The sequence below is a fragment of the Lycium barbarum genome, chromosome 7 (assembly GCF_019175385.1).
Source record: "Lycium barbarum isolate Lr01 chromosome 7, ASM1917538v2, whole genome shotgun sequence".
Classification (NCBI taxonomy): Eukaryota; Viridiplantae; Streptophyta; class Magnoliopsida; order Solanales; family Solanaceae; genus Lycium; species Lycium barbarum.
In genome coordinates this window covers 101,829,286-101,848,865 of record NC_083343.1, presented here as the reverse complement: position 1 = coordinate 101,848,865, position 19,580 = coordinate 101,829,286, and the positions used below count along the sequence as shown (strand labels likewise).

Sequence of the window (19,580 nt, the reverse complement as noted above, 5' to 3'; positions counted from 1 at the left end):
TGATTTTTTTTAATGTTTTAAAAAATCTAGATTTTCATGATTTCATTTTTTTAAGACACTTTCATTTTTCAAATAAAATCTGGATTCTTTTTTAATAAATCTGGAAAAAGTGTTTTTTCTTGTCAAAATGTAAAAAAACTGAATTTTTATAAAAATTTGGGAAAACTAATTATTTTTTAAAATGTGAAAACCCCATTTTTTAAAACTAAATCTGGAAAACTAGATTTTTTTCATATATAGAGAAAAAAAATTCAGTTTTCCACATTTAAAAAAAATCAGTTTAGAAAAACTTTAAGCTTAATGATAATTAATTAGGTGTAATTAAATGTGAAGTACCTAATTAAAAAATGACACGAGAGTGAAATACACTCTACTTGCCACGTCAACGCTTAGGGTGATAATTGTTCCGTTTTAAAAAAGTTCAGGAAAATAATAGGATCTCTGAAAAGGTAAAATGTGTCATAGCAAACTTTAGCCAAAGGTAACGGCGTCTTGTCCGTCGTTGATATTTAGCCTTTTTACAATCCTGATTACAGATTTCCATTCAGTTTGGTTTGAAAGAAATCATTTGTCTTCCAGAGTCCTGATAAGATCCTAATGGACACTTGGAGATGTCATCAAGAATCAAAATCAAAATATATATAATAGTTAGTTGTCCAGCAGGCGCCTATTAATATTTGCTTAAGAAACAATATTCAGCTCGCCTGTGATTGGTATTAAGTATTGAGGAAAATTCTGATTCTATGCACGTTAATTTTTATATAAGAAAGCGTCCATTATATACGATTGCAGGTTAGATTGGGCAATCAATATTATAAAATTAGCATTATCTTTGTGAGATTACTTTAATAGTTTTGCTTCAAGAATTTTCCAATACTATTTGCTTTTCTATTGATAATAAATATGTCTTTGTGGCGTAGCTTGGTAATGCTTGTTAGCCGTCAGATAGGACTCCGAAGACTCTAGAATTACAGGAAATACTCTTCCAATTATTAAAAAGAGAATATATACTTTAGGTAGATCCAAAAGTATATAATACACGCACTATTCTTAGGATAAAAAAAATATTAAACTTAATTTGTGTATTACACATATAATTTTAAAATCGTTAAATCAATGATCATATTATACTAATTTTCGAATGAACTTGGACTTGTTTTGCTTTTCTTGTTAATTCCTCAGTTTCATTTTACGTCGCACTATTTAATTAAATAGGAGTATAAGGTTTATGAAAGGAAGACAAACTTATAAAAGTGTTTTAAATGAACATTTTAAAAAAGTTTGGCCTTGTATTGTATATGAACAAGGGAAAATATGCAGAGTGTATACACTAACTAATCATCCAAATTAATCATTAGAAAAATTGCAACACCAAATTAGTTAATCTTCATCACTTTCGTATTGTTGGCATAGCGGTTGCAAACCACTTCTAATCTTGTTTCTTTCTTCTATCTTCTTGCTTTTGGAGTTTGAGGGTGGCTTCTTCAGTATGGATACTCTAACTGATATGAGGACTCGAAAATGAATTTGATATTATCACTGTTCTTAGAGCTGTCAGTAACCTTTTTTCTCTTAATAGAGTAATTTTTTTCTGACTCTGAAATTTCAGAAGTAAAGAAATTGGCTAAATCATCATCTTCCTCCTCAGCAATTTCAAATTCATCAGGGATTCTTTTGACAATCTCCTTTAAATTCGATCTCTGAAAAACCGATCTTATCAGAAATTCGTCTTTTAATTCCGTCTTCTGAACCTTTGCTTCATCTGACCGTTGCAAACCTTCAAGCATTTCATCGATCTATGCTCAAAACTAATTGTCTCGATTTCAGGGATTCAATTCATCTAAAGCAGCAAACATATCCATTTGTCTCTTTAAATCGAGGTTTTATTTTCCAAAGACTTTATTGATCACATACTTCTGATTCACCATCCCTTTTTTGTTTCTCCTTCTCATCTTGGCAGCCACTGAAAGGCTTAAAGTGATCGAATACGGGCATTAACAGCGGAAGCAAATAGCTAGGATCGAACTTGCACGTAATATAGACAATACATATTCTAGATTTTAATCAAACATAAAATCGATATTTCTCTCTTGAAGCGTGAATGCGGGCACCAATCTAGCCTTTAAGAATGAGAAAAACCGTCCACGCGTTCATCCTCTTCTGGTGTGTAACCAGAATAATTCCAGAATTTTTGAATTTTGTGGGGGTGAACTTCTATGGAAAACGTGTAGAAACTTGTAATAACCTTAGCCTCCTTATGGAATAAGTCCATTTATATAACTATAGGTTTTAGGGTTTAAACCTTTTTTCCAAACCTGCTAGGCCTTTCTTTTCCACCAAGAAATCGGATTTCATTTAATTCTTTATTATCCGGCACACAAGTACCACATAATTTAATTACGAGGCTTCCTATTACGGAATTAATTCGAAATATTTAAATTAATCCTATATACCATAATAAATTACGAATTATTCCACTAAAAATTCGTAATTACACTCCTTAGTACAATTTCGAAATATTTCATTGAATCTTATTTAACTTCCCATGTTTAAGATTACAGATACCAACCAATTAAATTAAATTACTGACAATTTTATTTATTGACTAATTAAATCCTTTATACTTCTACGTAACTTATTTCATCTGACGGATACAAAATCTACCTGCAGGGTTTTCACATGAAAACTTATAAGCATCCATAAATCGGTATCATCAATCTGAAAGTTGAGACATGGATTCTATCAACTAATTATTATTTCTCAATTGCTATTTGTCACTATCCAACCTATGAGATACATTGACTCAAATTAAAGTCATACCTTTTGATAAATCAATATAATGAATAAATCACATTGATCGTAATAATTATATCAATGTTATGAGTATAAATACATTTAATGAACTAGAGAAATTATTTTATATATTCAGTACAAATACACTTATCTCTACTTGGTTCGTTCAATACATGCAAAATATACTAACACAAGAAGTTGGAACTATACTGTTCCATAATGAAGACAAATTATATTTAATCATGTGCTACAATCGTATTGATGGCTTTGTCTAATATCTCTTAGATTGTGAACATAGACTTTATACTTATAAGAACTGATGATTTAATCTTCCGTGTGTAAGTTAAACTCTTTACACTAAATCATCTACTATATAAGTAAAAGACACACATACGAATACATGATCTACTTAACTTCTTTGTTAAAAATTGAAGAAATTGTTCTACAATAAATACTATATCCAAACACATGGTTAATAGTATATATACTATATCTACAATAAATACCATAGTATATATATTATATCCCAACAATCTCACACTTAGACTTTTAACCATTAAATTATTAGAATATACCATATCTAAACGCATGGTTAATGATGTATACCCCTAGCAATCTCCCATTTAGACTTTTAACTATGCATCTACAACTTTCACATGTATTTCTTTTGCATGACTACCAAAAGTCTTAGCCAGTAAGTGTTATATCCCATTATAACCGGAGTCAAAATGGTTTACAACATCCCGGTAATTCCGGGGTTAATTAAAGTTAGGAAGTCGCCACCTAATTATTTGTGATGAATTAAGACACCTAAAGTTAATTAAAGTTATTTTCTAAAGTTAACTCCGTTTTAAGGTCTACTAACTTCAAATTTTAGGTAAGGATTCAATTAATCTAAAGGGAAGGCATTAGACACCCTTTAAGATCCGTTAAAAGACGGTTAACCAGTCAGACCTAGAGTTAGATAAAAAGGCTAAGTGGGTAATTAAGTTAGCTTGAAAAAGGAAATAATTCGTGCTCCTTAGGTTGACTGAAGTAACAGTACTTCAACAAAATGAATCTTGATTAAAAGTTAAAAAAATGGAACGAGGTTCAGCTTTCCAAATATATTTTTATACAAGAAGGTAGTTAAGACTAAAAGTGAGCCAAGGCCAAAACGTGGTTGTAGATTAAAAGGACCCATTTTCATCTTTGTTATTTCGAAAGATGGTGAGTTTGAAGCCAAAGTTGGTCGAGTGAAATTGATGGTTTTCTAGAGTAAACAAATGACTCAAAGACGACGACTATTTAACTTCGTTCATTCAAATATATGACGTTTTGAATAAAAAAAAAAAGATTAAGGCTTGAGGACAAATCACACTCTTGATTAAAGGAAACACCTAAGTGATCAAATAAGCATTCTAATGTTAATTTGAAGAAAGACCCTGCATAATTAAGCAAAGTAGAGCCATTAACAATTAACAACCAAAACACAAGTAAAATGGCAATCACACCAACAAATAAGCAACATTAGCGAGTAAAAGGGAATGAAATAAAGCCATATTCGGGCTTCTTGTAGAAGAGCGAAGTTTCAGCGGTTCGCCATTTGGCTCGCCCCTCCCTTTCCTTTCTATTCGGATGCACTTCGAGGGACTGAGAGATATCAAGGAGAATGTGGATGCACATGTCAGGCCTTTGCAAGGTGACGTCGAGTCTTAAAGTAAGACTCTTCGACTCCGGTGTTTCCATGAAAAGGAAAAAAAAGAAAAATAATGAGAAGAAATGATATTCTGTTAACATAAACACGAGAGGTAGATGAAGTGAGCAGCTACATGATTTGTAAACTAATGCCAAGGTAAGCCCTTAAGTGCCAGAATATGAAGGATTTAACGGTTAAACATATTTTTAAGTAGCGATTTATTAAAACAAACAGAGAACTCTCATTTACATTCAAATATGTTTGGAAATTAAGTTTTACCAAACTACAAGACCCAAAGATATCCCTTTTAAAGTGACTGCAAAGAAGGAAAACTGAAAATATACATATTTTTAGCATCATGCTGAAGATATTACACACAGCTCCACTATTTGATACTTATTTAAATTAAGAAAACCACAAACAGAACTTCAGACATAAGCTTTAAAACTGGGAAAATCAACTCAATGTTTTGGACAAAGACACGAGTAGCATTCGTAGGTACGGATCACATCTAAAATGTGGTAAAAAAAACATAAGAAAGGAAAAACTATATCCATGTCCAAGTGTATAATCTGCACTCATGACCATACTGAAACCACAACCAAAGCCGAAACCCAGAATATGATCTGGTATGACAAACACTGAACTGTAAGCCATGGTTTATGATGACTGACTGAAAGTCACATATAGGATGTTCTTGGATATACTACTCAACTCAGGGTGGTAGATAACATAGACACTTCCATTTCAAATGGTAAAAAACTTTATTGTCTCAAGTAAAAAAAAAATGACAACAGACTTCCGGACTACCTTACATATGAATTCTAGTACAAATATTGATAGTCAAACTTTGATAAGAACATGATTTCTATATTAGTCAAAAAATAGCCTTTATGAGACCCCAAGAAAAACAGTAACTAATGGCACAGATCAAAGTAAAAATGGCAACAACACATATACATGCCTCTCAACATACGTGTTACTGAAAATTATCGACATAAAGTTTGATCTCTAACAGATTATTAAGTGTCCGATAAATTATTACAAAGATAATATGACAAATATTTGCTTAATAACAACCAAACGAATTTAGTTTTAATTCCAACTCTTTTAAAAAAAAAAAAAATGCTAAGTCATCCAGAATAATCCATAACACTCATGACTTCTCAATCTCATCCAGTAATATGATATTTGAAGATATGAAAGAAGATGTTGAACCATGATTTCTACTGCAAATAATTTTAGAATTTTTGTAGCCTTTATAAACTAATCAAACTTCGAGTTCAGGTCATGAGATCTGTATGGTATGAACAAACTCTTGATCTAATAGGCAATTACATTAGCTTAACTTGAAATAAATGGACATAGACTACATGAAGCAGCTCAAGGATATTTCATTCAGCACACATTTTAACACAAAGACCATGAACATAGTTTCTAACCTATGTAGAAGACTACGCACCTTCTGTCCATGAATCTTTTACACTCGTTTTTAGCAACTCAAAGGAAGAAACTCCCAAATATGGTTCTTGAAACATGGAAACCTCAGTTAAGAACATGATTCGAAAACAGTCGTATGTCCAAAATAGAACACTAAGGGCATGATTTCTATTACACTCAAATGCTACGACTTCGGAGATTCAGGACAGTAATCAATATCATGATTTAGTCAAAAAAAAATATCTGCATGCTACGGGATCCTAACAGATTTTTTTTTTCGAGCAAACACAGAATTTTAGTCGAAAGAAACCAACGAGTCAAAATAGGATCTGAATTTACCTTTTGTTGGTGCAGTGAACGGGATCGTCGGCGTCGAATCTACTCTCTTACTCACGAACAATTTCGAATCTCGGATTGAAACAAACCAGAAATTCTGATCTATGAGAAGTGTTCAAGAGCAAATCAAAGTGGCTTATCAAATAGTATGAAATTTTAGGGGTAAGCTACGGACCAAAAAAAATCTACCCCTTCGGCTCAGGACTTAGAGTGACATTTATATGTGTAAATCAAAACCTAGGGTTTCGATTTGGGCGGGATTTTGAGTGAAAAACGTTTGGATTTTGGACAAATCTGTTTTGATCTTGAGCAGTCAACTTCTGAAATTTTGTACATTAAAGCAAGAGATTTCCTAGAAATGGAGAGGCACGGTCTGAGTTGGAGAGAAAGGAGCTTGGCTTTTCGTTTAAAATAGAAGAAGAGAGCAGAAAGCATTGCACGAAAATGGATAGCTTTAAAAGCCTGCCATTGTTGAGGAAAATGAATCCTTGTTCAAAGAGGAAAGAGATGAGAGAGATGAGAGTGTGCGGCTCTGTGTGTTCTTTTGTGATGAATTAGGGATTTTGAATATAGTGGGCCGGATTCAGTGGGCTAGGTCATATAAATTACTGAATGGGCTGCGGATTGGACCCGACGGAATGGACTTCATATTTGGCTGAATTTCATGGCCTTTCTTCCCTCAACTTAATTCCCTTTGGGCTTCTTAGTGATTAATTTCTACAACTTCTAAGTGATTAACTTGTATATATATTATGATGACAATTAGTGATTAATATGTAGAAAATAAAGGACTTAATAAAGTATTGACTTATAATTAATTTAACGAGTACTAATCCGAAAATGAAATGATGACGAACCATTAAAATTTGTGATAAAGTAATGCTAGTAATGTTGATAGTAAAATAATGAAGATGAAAGTAATAAGAAGGATAATGATATTAATAGTAGTAGCAATAAGAATAGTGGTGAAAATAAGGTATTTAGCTCGTTAATAAATTTAGAAGCCCAAGGAAATAAATTGAAATAAAGGAGGGACAAAATTGGGTGTCAACAGTAAGCTCTTTGCAAAGAAAAAAAAACTTGCCAAGTTGTTTTCTGATACAACTTCATCTAGTAGTACCTCGTCGTAACTGACCGATTTTGTACTAAGATTTTCAGGGATCCTATCATGAAACTCTCCCAAAAGTGTATTCTTTTCAGGAATCCAATCATAAAATTTTTCCAAGAGTATACACCGAACCGATCTTGGTTATTATTCTCCCACTACGACTAAGCACTACTACTACTATTATAGTCACACTACCATGTTTCTTTCAATATTGAAATATTAACGACTTCATAGAGTGTTATTTGCTCAACATCACTCCCACTACTTAGAGATAGTGTACTTCCTTTCGTCTATTAACGTTTCTCCCAGTACTTAAATGCAATGGAACGTCAACCCCGACATGTCAGTTAGATGTTTTTGAACTTCTACATTTTCAGATGACTCATTTGTTATTTCTTTGCTCAGTTCCTATAAAACTAGTTTACTTCTAGGAACTTGCTTTATTAAATAGTTCTTTTGTAGAAAACTAGCATTTGTATTAACAATTACCTTATTTTCCTTTAGGACAGTAAATAAACCTCCTTTTGTTCCCTTTGGATATCTAATAAACATGTGTACATCCATTCTTGATTCCCACTTACCTGTTTTCCCTTTGAACACATGTGCTAGACAACCTCATATCCGAACATGTTGCAGATTTGGCTTACATCCAATCCACTGTTCTATGGGTATCAAAGGTACTAACTTAGAAGGGAGTTAAGTTAAGAATGTAATTCACGGTTTCTAAGGCATATCCCAAAATGAAAAATGCAAATACGAATAAGTCAATCATTAGTCTTACCACCTTCATAAGAGTCATATTTCTTTTCTCTTCTACACCAGTCTATTGTAGAATACTTGGTGTAAACAATTGAAATGCAATCCCTCTATGTAATATGTAGCTAATGAACTCTGCAAAGAGGTACTCACCACTATAATCAAATTGCAATGACTTAATATATTTTCCATGACGCTTTTCATTTTCGCCGTAAATACATTGAGTTTTTCAAAGCATTTAGACTTATAGAGCATCAAATAAATATATTCATATCATGAATAATCTTCTATGAATGTCACACAATACTCAAAATCACCTCTTGCCTTGAAGTTCGTTAAATCACACAAATCGGAATGGATTAGCTTAACTTATCATTGACTCTATTTCCTTTTAAGGGAAAATGTCTCTTAGTCATTTTTTCTTCTAAATAGGACTCGCTAGTTGGTAATGCTTTCACTTTCAATCAACCTTAAAAGTTCATCCTTTGACCACCTTTGAAATCCTATCCAGATTAAAATGACCTAGACACAAGAGCCACAGATAAGTTCATTAAATTCTGAAAGAAAAAAAATTCTCTTATGGGACAGATTAACATTATTCATTCAGAAGAGATATTAATTATAAAGTGTCCACGCATCAATGTACCACAAGGGATAATTTTTTTATCAAAATCAATAATACAAGAGTTATAAAGAAAAATAAACTAACTATCCATCTCTTGTTTGATTAGAAACTGAAAATAAATTATTTCTAACAAAAGGTACATATAATGCATTCTTTAAATTAATGTTTTATCTCTACCAGAAAAAATTCCTGACTAGCAATAAGTGGGCTAAATGAAGTCTATTGAGAATTTGAGATACAACCAATTAAATAGATCTTTAGTTATGTAGTAAGAATAATAAATTCAAACACACATCACATATACAACCATGCATACTGAACAACTACATTTGATAGGGAAACTTAATTATTCATGCAAACTATATCAGTCTTGCCAGATAAATTACCCAATATATTAAAAGGAAAAATTCAGAAATATACAAGTTGGTCACTTACATTGTAAAAAAATAGCCCAAAATATACAAACATAGACAGACATATACACACATATATGGACACTTATACCGACATATACAAACATATAAGAAGGCAGAGAGAGAGAGAGAGAGAGAGAGAGAGAGAGAGAGAGAGAGAGAGAGAGAGAGAGAGAGAGAGAGAGAGGTTTGGGTCATTTTTTGTAAGAATTAAAAATATTGGTCAATTTTGGTAGCATTGTTGTCCCAATTAACATACAGTGTAATTTTCTATATTAAAATAGGACCAACTCAGATAGAGAGTAAATTGCTAATTTAAGTTAGGTAAATATCACTTTTAATGAACCCTAGTTCCATTGTACTAACGTGTAACTCAGTTGGAGAGTCAAGACAAGCTATCATTTAACAAGGGACTAAAGCTTATAAGAACCAACGATTTAATCTTCCGTGTGTAAGCTAAACTCTATGCACTAAATCATCTATTATATAAGTAAATGACACATATACGAATACATGATCTCTTTAACTTCTTTATTAAAAATTGAATAAATATTTATTCTAAAATAAATACTATATCCAAACACATGATTAATAGTATATATCCCAACATAAAGTTCCCTGACTCAATAGTATAGTCAGAATTTTTTGAATCCGTCTTAAACGTAATCTCTGCGTGGAAATTTGTAGAATTTGAAGACATGTATTCCCAAATACGTCTTCTTTCCGGGGATTGAATTTTACACCCTTATAGATGTAATTACCGCAAGTACCACAACGAATAGTCATAGGAAGCATCAAGAACACATTCATCTGCTGATTTTTGGGCTGTTTTCGCCTTGAAATCTTTGTTGGATCGGAATTTGGTGACTAGTACTCGTTCAAAACCTTCCTCTCTCCCATGGCTAATTCTTTCTGCCCAAAAATATCGAATCAAGAAGAAGATTTGCGAGTAAATCCTTTGTTAAAAGAGATGAGGACGATGGGTTTCCTTTGGTAAACTTTGGCAGCCTTAAATATATATAAAAGAAAAGTTCCTTATTAGAGTAGGAATCGAATTGTTTTCAATTCCTATTCCTAACATGTTGTATATTGAAAGAAAGTTTCCTTATTAAAATTGAAATCAGATTATTTCCAATTCCTATTTTAATACTATTAAGGAATTTTACTTTAGTTCCTTATTAGTATAAATAAGTTCATATGAAGGTGATCATTTTCTCCATACTTCCTGGTTATGTATACATCCATAATTGTTAATTAAGGCTACAATAAGCAATTATATTGGATCATACCTTGAGTCATTATCAAACAACCCTCTTATTCCTTAAGATATAGTTTCTGCATTGAATTAGCTGTGACATGTGATTTCTGATTCTATAAGGTTATGGAAATAATTGGAGTAGATTTTGACAGGAGAAATTAAGTAGCGTACATTAGATTGATGCCAGGAGGTCTGATTCTTGCGATGATATTGATGGCCTCTGTCTTGACCCTCAGCTCCCTCATCCTAATTTCCACGTGGAGGGATGTCTCTCTCTTTTCACTTTTTTGTTTTCTATTATTTTAGTTTAACTTTTTTATTTTTGTCCTTTCGATATATATTCCCACTTTGACTTATTAATCGTGATGTCATCAATTAAACTGAACTTGCTCGTGCATGCTTTGTTATGAACATGAAATTCTCAAAAGGATTCCCTACTAAAAAAATCTCAATTTTCCATTGAATTTTCCACTCTGACTATTTCCCACTGAATGTCGGTGGAAAAAATCTAAATAGGAGTGTTTTCACAAGAAAAAATTAGAAAGTTTCTCAGCGTTTCAATGGAAACATGTTTCCCACCATGCGTTTTCCAGTGAGATAATTCAGTGGTAATGAGGTGGAAAATCATGTTTTATAGCACAAATTTCTCGCTGAATGCCGGTGGGAAAAACCTTTATTTCTAGTAGTGATTTAACACGGTATAATGAAAATTTTATAATATTAATTTAATTTAACTTGATATAAAAGGTTAGTTGTTATCTTTCATTAAGTTACTAATTACATATATTATGAGTAATTATTTTTTAAGTGGTCTGATGACGTAAAAAAGTTAAACTTAGAAATTAAACAAATTAAACTCTTTTAATGATGCATGTGTATCGGTATCTCCATCATCCAATCCGGTGAACAAATTACCCGGCTAATGGAAACTAAAGACTTAGTAACAAATAATAATGTACAAGTTTGCACGCATAAGATTTAATAGCTAATAGCTGTAGAAAGAATTATGAAAAGACAAAATATACTCCTCTCATAAAGATGGAAAAACAGCTTATTGTTGGATATACAGCTTTACTTTTGTCTGATGGACATAAGAGCAGAAGGAACCAGAGGAAGAAATGACGAAGAGTAATAGGAGTAATTGATAAAGGGAAACAATCCATATATACGGTCCACGAATCTAGTTTGCAGTTAATGTAGCCCATTGTACCATCGGTGTATAGATAATGTATATGTTTTGTATAGCTATATATAAACATTACATATACATTCTTATACGCAATATATCATGTATAAATAATACATATGCTTTATATAACAAGATATAGATAAACCCGTCAACCGGTTCGGTTTTACTGGTTCAAACCGGTAACTGGACCGGTAAAACCGGAACCGGTTGAACCGGTTAACCGCTTATTTTGTACCGGTCCGGTTTCAATTTTTTTGAAACCGGAACCGGTTAACCGGTAGAATTTAAATTTTTTTTTTTTTTTTTTTTTTTAGGTTTGTAGCCGTTGCGGATTGGGCCCAAATTGGACCGTTGGACAACAGTCCATTTGCAAAAATGGCCGTTGCCAAACGGTCCCCAACTCTTTTTTTCCCCCTGAAACCCCCCAAACTTTTTTTTTAACACTTTAACCCATCCCCCACCCCTATATAAACCCCTTTCCATTTCCATTTTAATCCACACCAATTCACTATTCTCTTTCTCTCAAATCTCAATCTCTCAATTATAGTTACTTTGCAACAATTAACCATTTTAAATTTATCTCAAATAAATATTATAAAGTCTTATTATAGTTTCAATTATTAATTTTGCAATTATAATATTGTTGGTGGAGTTGGTGATTTTGCAACAATCCGAAGTAGTTTTGGTGGATTTGCAATTATAGCAGCCTTCACTTTGTTGGAAATTAGTCCGACAATTTGGTACCTTCGTTCCAACTCTATCTTTATTTTTCGCAATTTAATTTACGCAATTTAATTCTAGCAATTTAATTTGTTGCAATTCATTTTCTTGTGATTTATTTGAGTGTGATTTAAATTAATTCTATTTAATAATGACGAAGAGATTTAGACGTGGTGCCGGTAGTAGTGGTATTGTTAGGCGTGGCTTAATGAGGAAACATTTGTGGAAGAAACACCTAATTTAGGTATTGATATTGGTGGAAATAATCTACTTTTAGGTCATGAGGCAATGCAACAACATTATACCGACACTTTTAATGAAATTGATGATGATGATGATGAAACACAACCCCCCGAAAATCTCATAGGAGATACATGTCCTGCATAATCACATACACAAGACAAACCGCCTAGAACTCGTAAGTCAACCGCTAAAATTTGGAAATTTATGACTAAGGATAGGGAAAGCCAAACAACTAAATGTACCCTATATGAACAAATATTTACTTTTAAGCAAGAAACTAGTAAGGATGGTGGAACGGGTACACTAAATGGTCATATGAGAAAGAAACATATGGATGTTTGGGGAGAGCAAACGGGTTCAAATGTGGGGGGTATTCAAATGACGATAGATCCACGAACCGGTAAAATTTTTAAGTATGACAAGAAAAAAGAGCATGTAGAAATAGCTAAAATGGTAGCTTATGATTGTTTACCATTTTCCTTTCCTTCGGGTTTGGGGTTTGTTACTTACATTCAACGTTGTTATAATCCGTTATTTGAGGGTATTCTTAGAAGTACTTGTAGAGCGGATGTTATAGATTTGTATAAAAAATATAGATTTTATTTGCGCCATGTATTTAATTCTTTAAATTGTAATGTTTCTCTTACCGCTGATTTGGTCTTAGTCTTAACAAGTTAGATTTTTTTGCTATTACATGTCATTGGGTTGATGACAACTGGGTTATGCAAAAAAGAATTATAGCTTTTTTATATGATGAAGGAAAATGTCGTCACGATGGAAAATTTTTAGCGGATTCAATGTCTACTATTATGAGATTTTTTAACATTTATAGAAAACACTTTGTATTGCTTTAGATAATGCTTCTAATAATACAAAGATGATTGGTCTTTTAAAAAGAAAACTAAACCCTCCGCTAAGAAATATTTTTCATGTAAGATGTAGTTGTCACATTTTAAACTTAATTGTTAAAGATGGTCTTGTGCGTTTTGACAATTCTATTAAAAAAGTTAGAGATGCGGTTGCGTTTCTTTTTATAATGCTAATAGGAGAAGAATTAGAGATTTTAAGAATGCTTGTGTATAAAATAACCTTAGACCTAGGAAAATTCAAGTAGAAATTGAGACTAGGTGGAACTACACTTACATTATGCTACAACAAGCATATGAGTATAGGATTCCCATACAACAAGTTCACAACAAATATAATATTAATAGTGATGATTGGTTAAATTTTACGTATTGGGAAGATGTTAAGGAATGTGTTGAACTCTTAGAAATTTTTTATAATGCAACTCTTGCTTTTTCTAAACAATTCTATCCCACGGTAACTGAAATTTTAGCCTACTTAGCGGAAATAGCTAGAGTTTTACAAGAGTATAAATATAAACCCGGTTATCAAGCACCTATTTTTGATATGACAACAAAATTTAAGAAGTATTTTTTTCCCATCCCAACTTTATTTATATTGGGTTCTCTTTTAAATCCTTGTTTAAAAGTGTCTTATACTAAAGCATTGGTTGGTCAAATTTATACATTTTTAGAAATTGAAGAGGGAGTTGAACCATCTTTAGCTGAAGCTGAAACCGCTATTGATGACGAGTTTAGAAAAGTTTTTACTCATTATTCTAATTTGGAAGAACATGCTACACCCGTTGCTCCAAGCCCTACTACTTCTCAAAGTAGCAAAAAGGGCTTGTCGGGTTTAAAAGTTTTACATTCACATCCAACTCCTTCTTGTAATGCAAACTTTGATGAATATCACTTTTATTTGATGCAGCCAAATGTGGATATCAAGGAACTAGATGAGCTGGACGTCTTAGCATGGTGGAAGAAATACAAGGCAAGTCATTCGATACTCTCAAGAATGGCTCGAGATATCCTTACGGTTCAAGTATCAACCGTGGCTTCGGAGAGTGCATTTAGCCAGGAAAGACAACAAATTGGAGACCATAGACACTCATTATCCGACTTTAGCTTGCAAGTATTAGTGTGTATTCTCGATTGGATTAGAGCGGAGCGACGCAACCAAAACTTAGAAGCGGAGGAAGGCGAAGAGGAAGAGATTGAAGATTTGATAGCAAGTGGACCGAACCAAATGGAAGAATTTGAAGATATCTCCATGGCCGAATATGATATGGGGGAAATTAACCAAATGATTGAGAATTGGTGATTTTATTATTCTACTATTTCTTTGCAACTCATGTATTATTTGCAAGTTAAAAAAAACTACAACTTGCAAATAAATGTTATCCAAGAATGAATAAAATACATGGCTCATTGAACTTTCTTCTATTTACTTGTGTTCATATTTTTACTTATATTAAGTTAGGAATATACCTAAATATATTAAGAATATACTTATGATATACATCTACTTAAATTAAAAACTAGAAAGTTATATTCTTGAAAAATAACTAAAATGTACTAAGAATATACTTATAATATATAGTATACATATAACTTAAACATATATATATGTTTAGGTTTATATAAGTTATATAACTTAAACATACATACATACATACATACACACACACACACACACACATATATATATATATATATATATATATATATATATATATATATATATATATATATATATACACACACACACGTATATGCTGTATTGCTGACTTGCTGTTAGCCTGTTAGTCAGTAAATATATAAACTTTGCTTATAAACTTATATAACATATGTAAATATACCTACAATATACTAATAAATACTATAATATATATATATATATATATATATATATATATATATATACTATACAAAAAATAAAAATAAAAGAGGTTTTGGACGTTTTGAACCGGACCGGTTCCGGTTTGGGATTTCAAATCGGTAAACCGGAACCGGTGTCAGGTTCCGATTTTTAGACCGGAAACCAGCCGGTTTTATAACCGGTTGCTGGTCCGGTTCCGATTCAAACCAGTTGACATCCTTAGATATAGACAATATATAACTATGTCTAAACAATGTATTCCCGTGGGGACTCAAAAATTCCTCTCAAACACCATCATCTTGAGTTTAGCCATGAAATTCCATTGGGATGCAATAAATCAGTGTTAGCATATGGAATTCTTTAATTGTAATAATAATATAATCAATAGTCTACAAGCAAAAGGAGTTAAAGGAGTACATTAGATCAAATAGAATAACTGTCCTAGCCAGCATAGAACATAGGACACAAGACAATAAAGCAAGGAGAATAATGAATAAAGTAGCACCTGCATGGGACTGGATCTCAAATGCTACACCAAGAACCAAAGGTAGAATATGGATAATATGGGATCCAAGACTAGTAACAATCACTATGCTACAAATACACACTCAGTTCATCATGGTGCAAGTGAGTGAGCCCAACAGTCCACAAATAGTATTAGCTGCTATCTATGGACTCCATACTGTCCATGATAGAGTAGCACTATGGGATGAGCTAAAGGTAATTGATAGTAGAACATAGCAGCCATATATACTAATGGGGGGCTACAATGCAGTGTTGAATGTAGGGGACAGGATACAGGGTAATGTGGTTCAAGACAGTGAGATTAAAGACTTTAGAGAATTTCTAGATGACATTGGGATGACTGAATTACCCACTATGGGTAGAGAATTTACATGGACCAATAGCCATGTCATCAGCAAAATTGACAGAGCCATAGTGAACACACATTGGATGTTGCAGATGCCACATGTGGTTGTACAAGTATCAGATCCATTATTTTCATATCACTCCCCTCTTTGCCTGGAAGTAGGAAATGCTGCTAAACAAAGGACTAAACCATTCAGGTTCTTTAATTGCATTGCACATCACCCAAAGTTTATTGAAATAGTCCAAGACAACTGGGGACCTGGAGATATAAATGGATCAATGAAACATATATGGCAGAAACTGAAAGAAGTCAAGAAGGGCCTTAAAGCACTAAATACAAAAGAGTTCATTAGGGTAGCTGAGAAGATAAAAGAAACCAGAGTGGAGTTGCAGAAATTACAAGAACAAATGAGAACCCCAAAGCACCCAGAATCTATGTTTCAGACTGAGACAGAACTGAGGCAAAAGATGGAGAAGCGGAATGTTATAGAGGAGAGTATATACAAACAAAAATCAAGGGTCCAATGGCTTCAAGGGGGTGATTCCAACACAACATATTTCTTTGCAAGTGTTAAGAGCAGAAAAGCACAAAACCAAATCATGGCACTGATGACTGACAGAGGCACAAATGTACACAATGAAACTGATATAGAAGCTGAAATACTGGTCTTCTATAAGGCCCTTTTGGGCACTGCTAGCCCATCCTTGCCTGCTATACAACCAGCTATCATTGATAATGGACCCAAACTAAGCAAAGAGCAGCAGCAAAAACTGATCAAACCATTCAACAAGGATGATGTGTACCAGGCCCTGAAGGACATAGATGACATGAAAGCACCAGGAGTAGATGGGTTCAACTTCTGTTTCTTCAAAAAAGCATGAAACATCATCGGACCAGAGGTAACTCACTCAGTCTTGAGCTTCTTTGAAACAAATGATATGTATAAAGCTGTAAATTGCACCTCAATTACCCTGATACCCAAAGTGACCAACCCCACCTCAATTAGGCAATTTAGACCAATATCTTGTTGCACAACCATTTACAAAATTATTTCAAAGATGCTAACATCTAGGCTACAAGAGGTGATGGATAACATCATAGACAAGGGTCAGGCAGCATTTGTTCTAGGAAAGGTCATTCATGACAATATAATACTTAGCCATGAACTAGTAAAAGGGTATGGGAGGAAGGGAGTGTCACCTAGGTGCATGCTCAAAATTGACAAGCAAAAAGCATATGACTCTGTGGAATGGGTGTTTTTAGAACAAGTCTTACATGGGCTGCAATTCCTTAACATTTTTGTCAAATGGATTATGAAGTGTGTAAACAGTGTCTCTTACTCAATAGTAATCAATGGTAATCCAATTCCACCTTTTGATGCAAAGAGAGGGGTGAGGCAAAGGGATCCCCTCTCACTTTTTCTATTTGTGATTACCATGGAATACTTGAGTAGGATCCTCCAAAAACTCGAAAGCAACCCTGATTTCAATTTCCACCCTAGATGTGAAAAAATGAACCTAGTACAGTTAGGTTTTGCAGATGACCTCTTACTTTTTTGTAGAGGAGACCTAGGGTTTGCCCAATTACTTTTTCAAGCTTTTAAACTATTTTCTGAATCATCTGGTCTAATTGCAAATCAAAGCAAAAGTAGTATCTACTTTGGGGGTGGGGGTAGAACATGAAGAGCAGGAAAAAATCATCCAGGCCCTGGGTTTCACCACTGGTACATTGCCCTTCAGATATCTTGGAGTGCCACTGAGCTCTAAGAGATTAACGATTGGACAGTGCCAGCCCCTTCTTAACAAGATGATAGGCAAAATCACCACCTGGACTGCAAAATTCTTGTCATATGCAGGCAGACTTCAGCTCATCAAAGTGTACTAATGGAAATCCAAAACTTCTGGTCCCAAATTTTCATACTCCCCAAGAAGATATGCTAACAAATTGAAACTGTCTGCAGAAAGTTCCTATGGACAGGAAGTGTAGAACCAACTAAGAGAACACTTGTAGCTTGGGATACCATTTGCCTACCAAAGACAGCAGGAGGACTCAAAATCACTGACATATTTACATGGAACAAAGCAGCTATTCTTAAACACCTATGGAACCTATGCAAAAAGAAAGATAAGCTCTGGATACAATAGGTGCATGCTTACTAAATCAAGGAGAATGAAGCATGGGACACAGAAGCAAATCAGGCATCTTGGGTCATTAGGAAAATATTAAAGGCACAGAAGTACCTGGAAGAGGCAAACATCACAAAACAAGATTTCATCCAGACATCAACATTCTCAGTTAGAAAGATGTATAACAACTTGAGAGGGGAGTTCACCAGGGTACAGTGGTACAAAATGATATGCAATAATCAAGGATCCCCTAGATGGGTGTTTATCCACTCCTTGGCAATCAAGGAGAGACTTGCAACCAAAGACAGACTTCAGAAGTGGAAAATTAATTGCAACACAACCTGCCCTTTGTGTGAAAACAACCCAGAAACTTTGCAGCTTATACTTTTTCAATGTCCTATGTCAACAAGGATATGGGGAAGACTGCTTAAGTGGAAAAATATTCATAGATAGGTGATGCAATGGGAATAGGAGCAGAGGTCGGCAAGGCAACATGCAAGTGGTAATAGTGCAAGGGCCGAGATGTACAGAATGACACTATCAGGATGCATCTATTACTTGTGGCAAGAAAGAAATAACAGAGTGTTCCAAAGTAAGAAGAGAAGCGAAGATACACTGATAAAACTGTTGATCCAAGATATACACTGCAAAGGTGGGAAGAAGCCAAGATTAAACAAGCTACAGCAAGAATTGAACTTCTATCCTTAAATAGCTACTTTGATTTTGTTGTAATGGTGATTTCATATTTTGCTAAGATTGAACTGATGTACTAGAAGTTGAGGCATATGTCCAACTCTAGAGGGGTTCTGGAATTGATCTGTGTAATCATTTATCCCCGGTAATAAAAATTCAGTTACCAAAAAATATAGGTATATATATATATACTCAATATAAATATGAATTAGACATATTATAAATAGACCAACTAGATCTCGTGATCTGTTGGAATTCGGAGTTATCCTATTTGGGTATAAATATAAGCTCTAAGAGAAGCTTCACAGAAATAACAAAGGAGAGACACACGCAATAGAACAAAAGAAAAACAATCGGTTGGTCCACTCCTAAAAGCATAAACAACGGAAAGCTTCATTGGCCAACCTAAGAAACAGAGAGGAGCTTAATTTTCCCTAATGGACACTCAGCTTAATTTTTCCATTGATAGGCAACTTGTATATATTGCCTTTCGTGAGCAAGCCACGGATACAGACCAGGAACTAGATTTGGGCTACCCGATTCTTTAATCATTTTTTTTGTGCGGATTGACCTTCAAAGGCACTGGTCATTAATTTTTGGCCCT

The 19,580-nt window shown here is 33.6% G+C and overlaps 1 protein-coding gene and 1 pseudogene across 1 annotated transcript; one reads left to right on the top strand and one right to left on the bottom strand.

Moving 5' to 3' along the window:
• Positions 1-1,200: 1,200 nt before the first annotated feature.
• Positions 1,201-10,049, bottom strand: LOC132602361 (uncharacterized; annotated as a pseudogene).
• Positions 10,050-17,215: 7,166 nt separating this feature from the next.
• LOC132601667 (uncharacterized) lies at positions 17,216-17,839 on the top strand. The gene has a single exon (XM_060314741.1). It carries the CDS (start codon positions 17,216-17,218, stop codon positions 17,837-17,839), a length of 624 nt encoding a protein of 207 aa, XP_060170724.1.
• The last annotated feature ends 1,741 nt before the right edge of the window (positions 17,840-19,580 follow it).

Coding starts and splice junctions, on each gene's coding strand:
- LOC132601667 (XM_060314741.1), top strand. CDS start 17,216: ATGCTAACATCTAGGCTACAAGAGGTGATGGATAACATCATAGACAAG.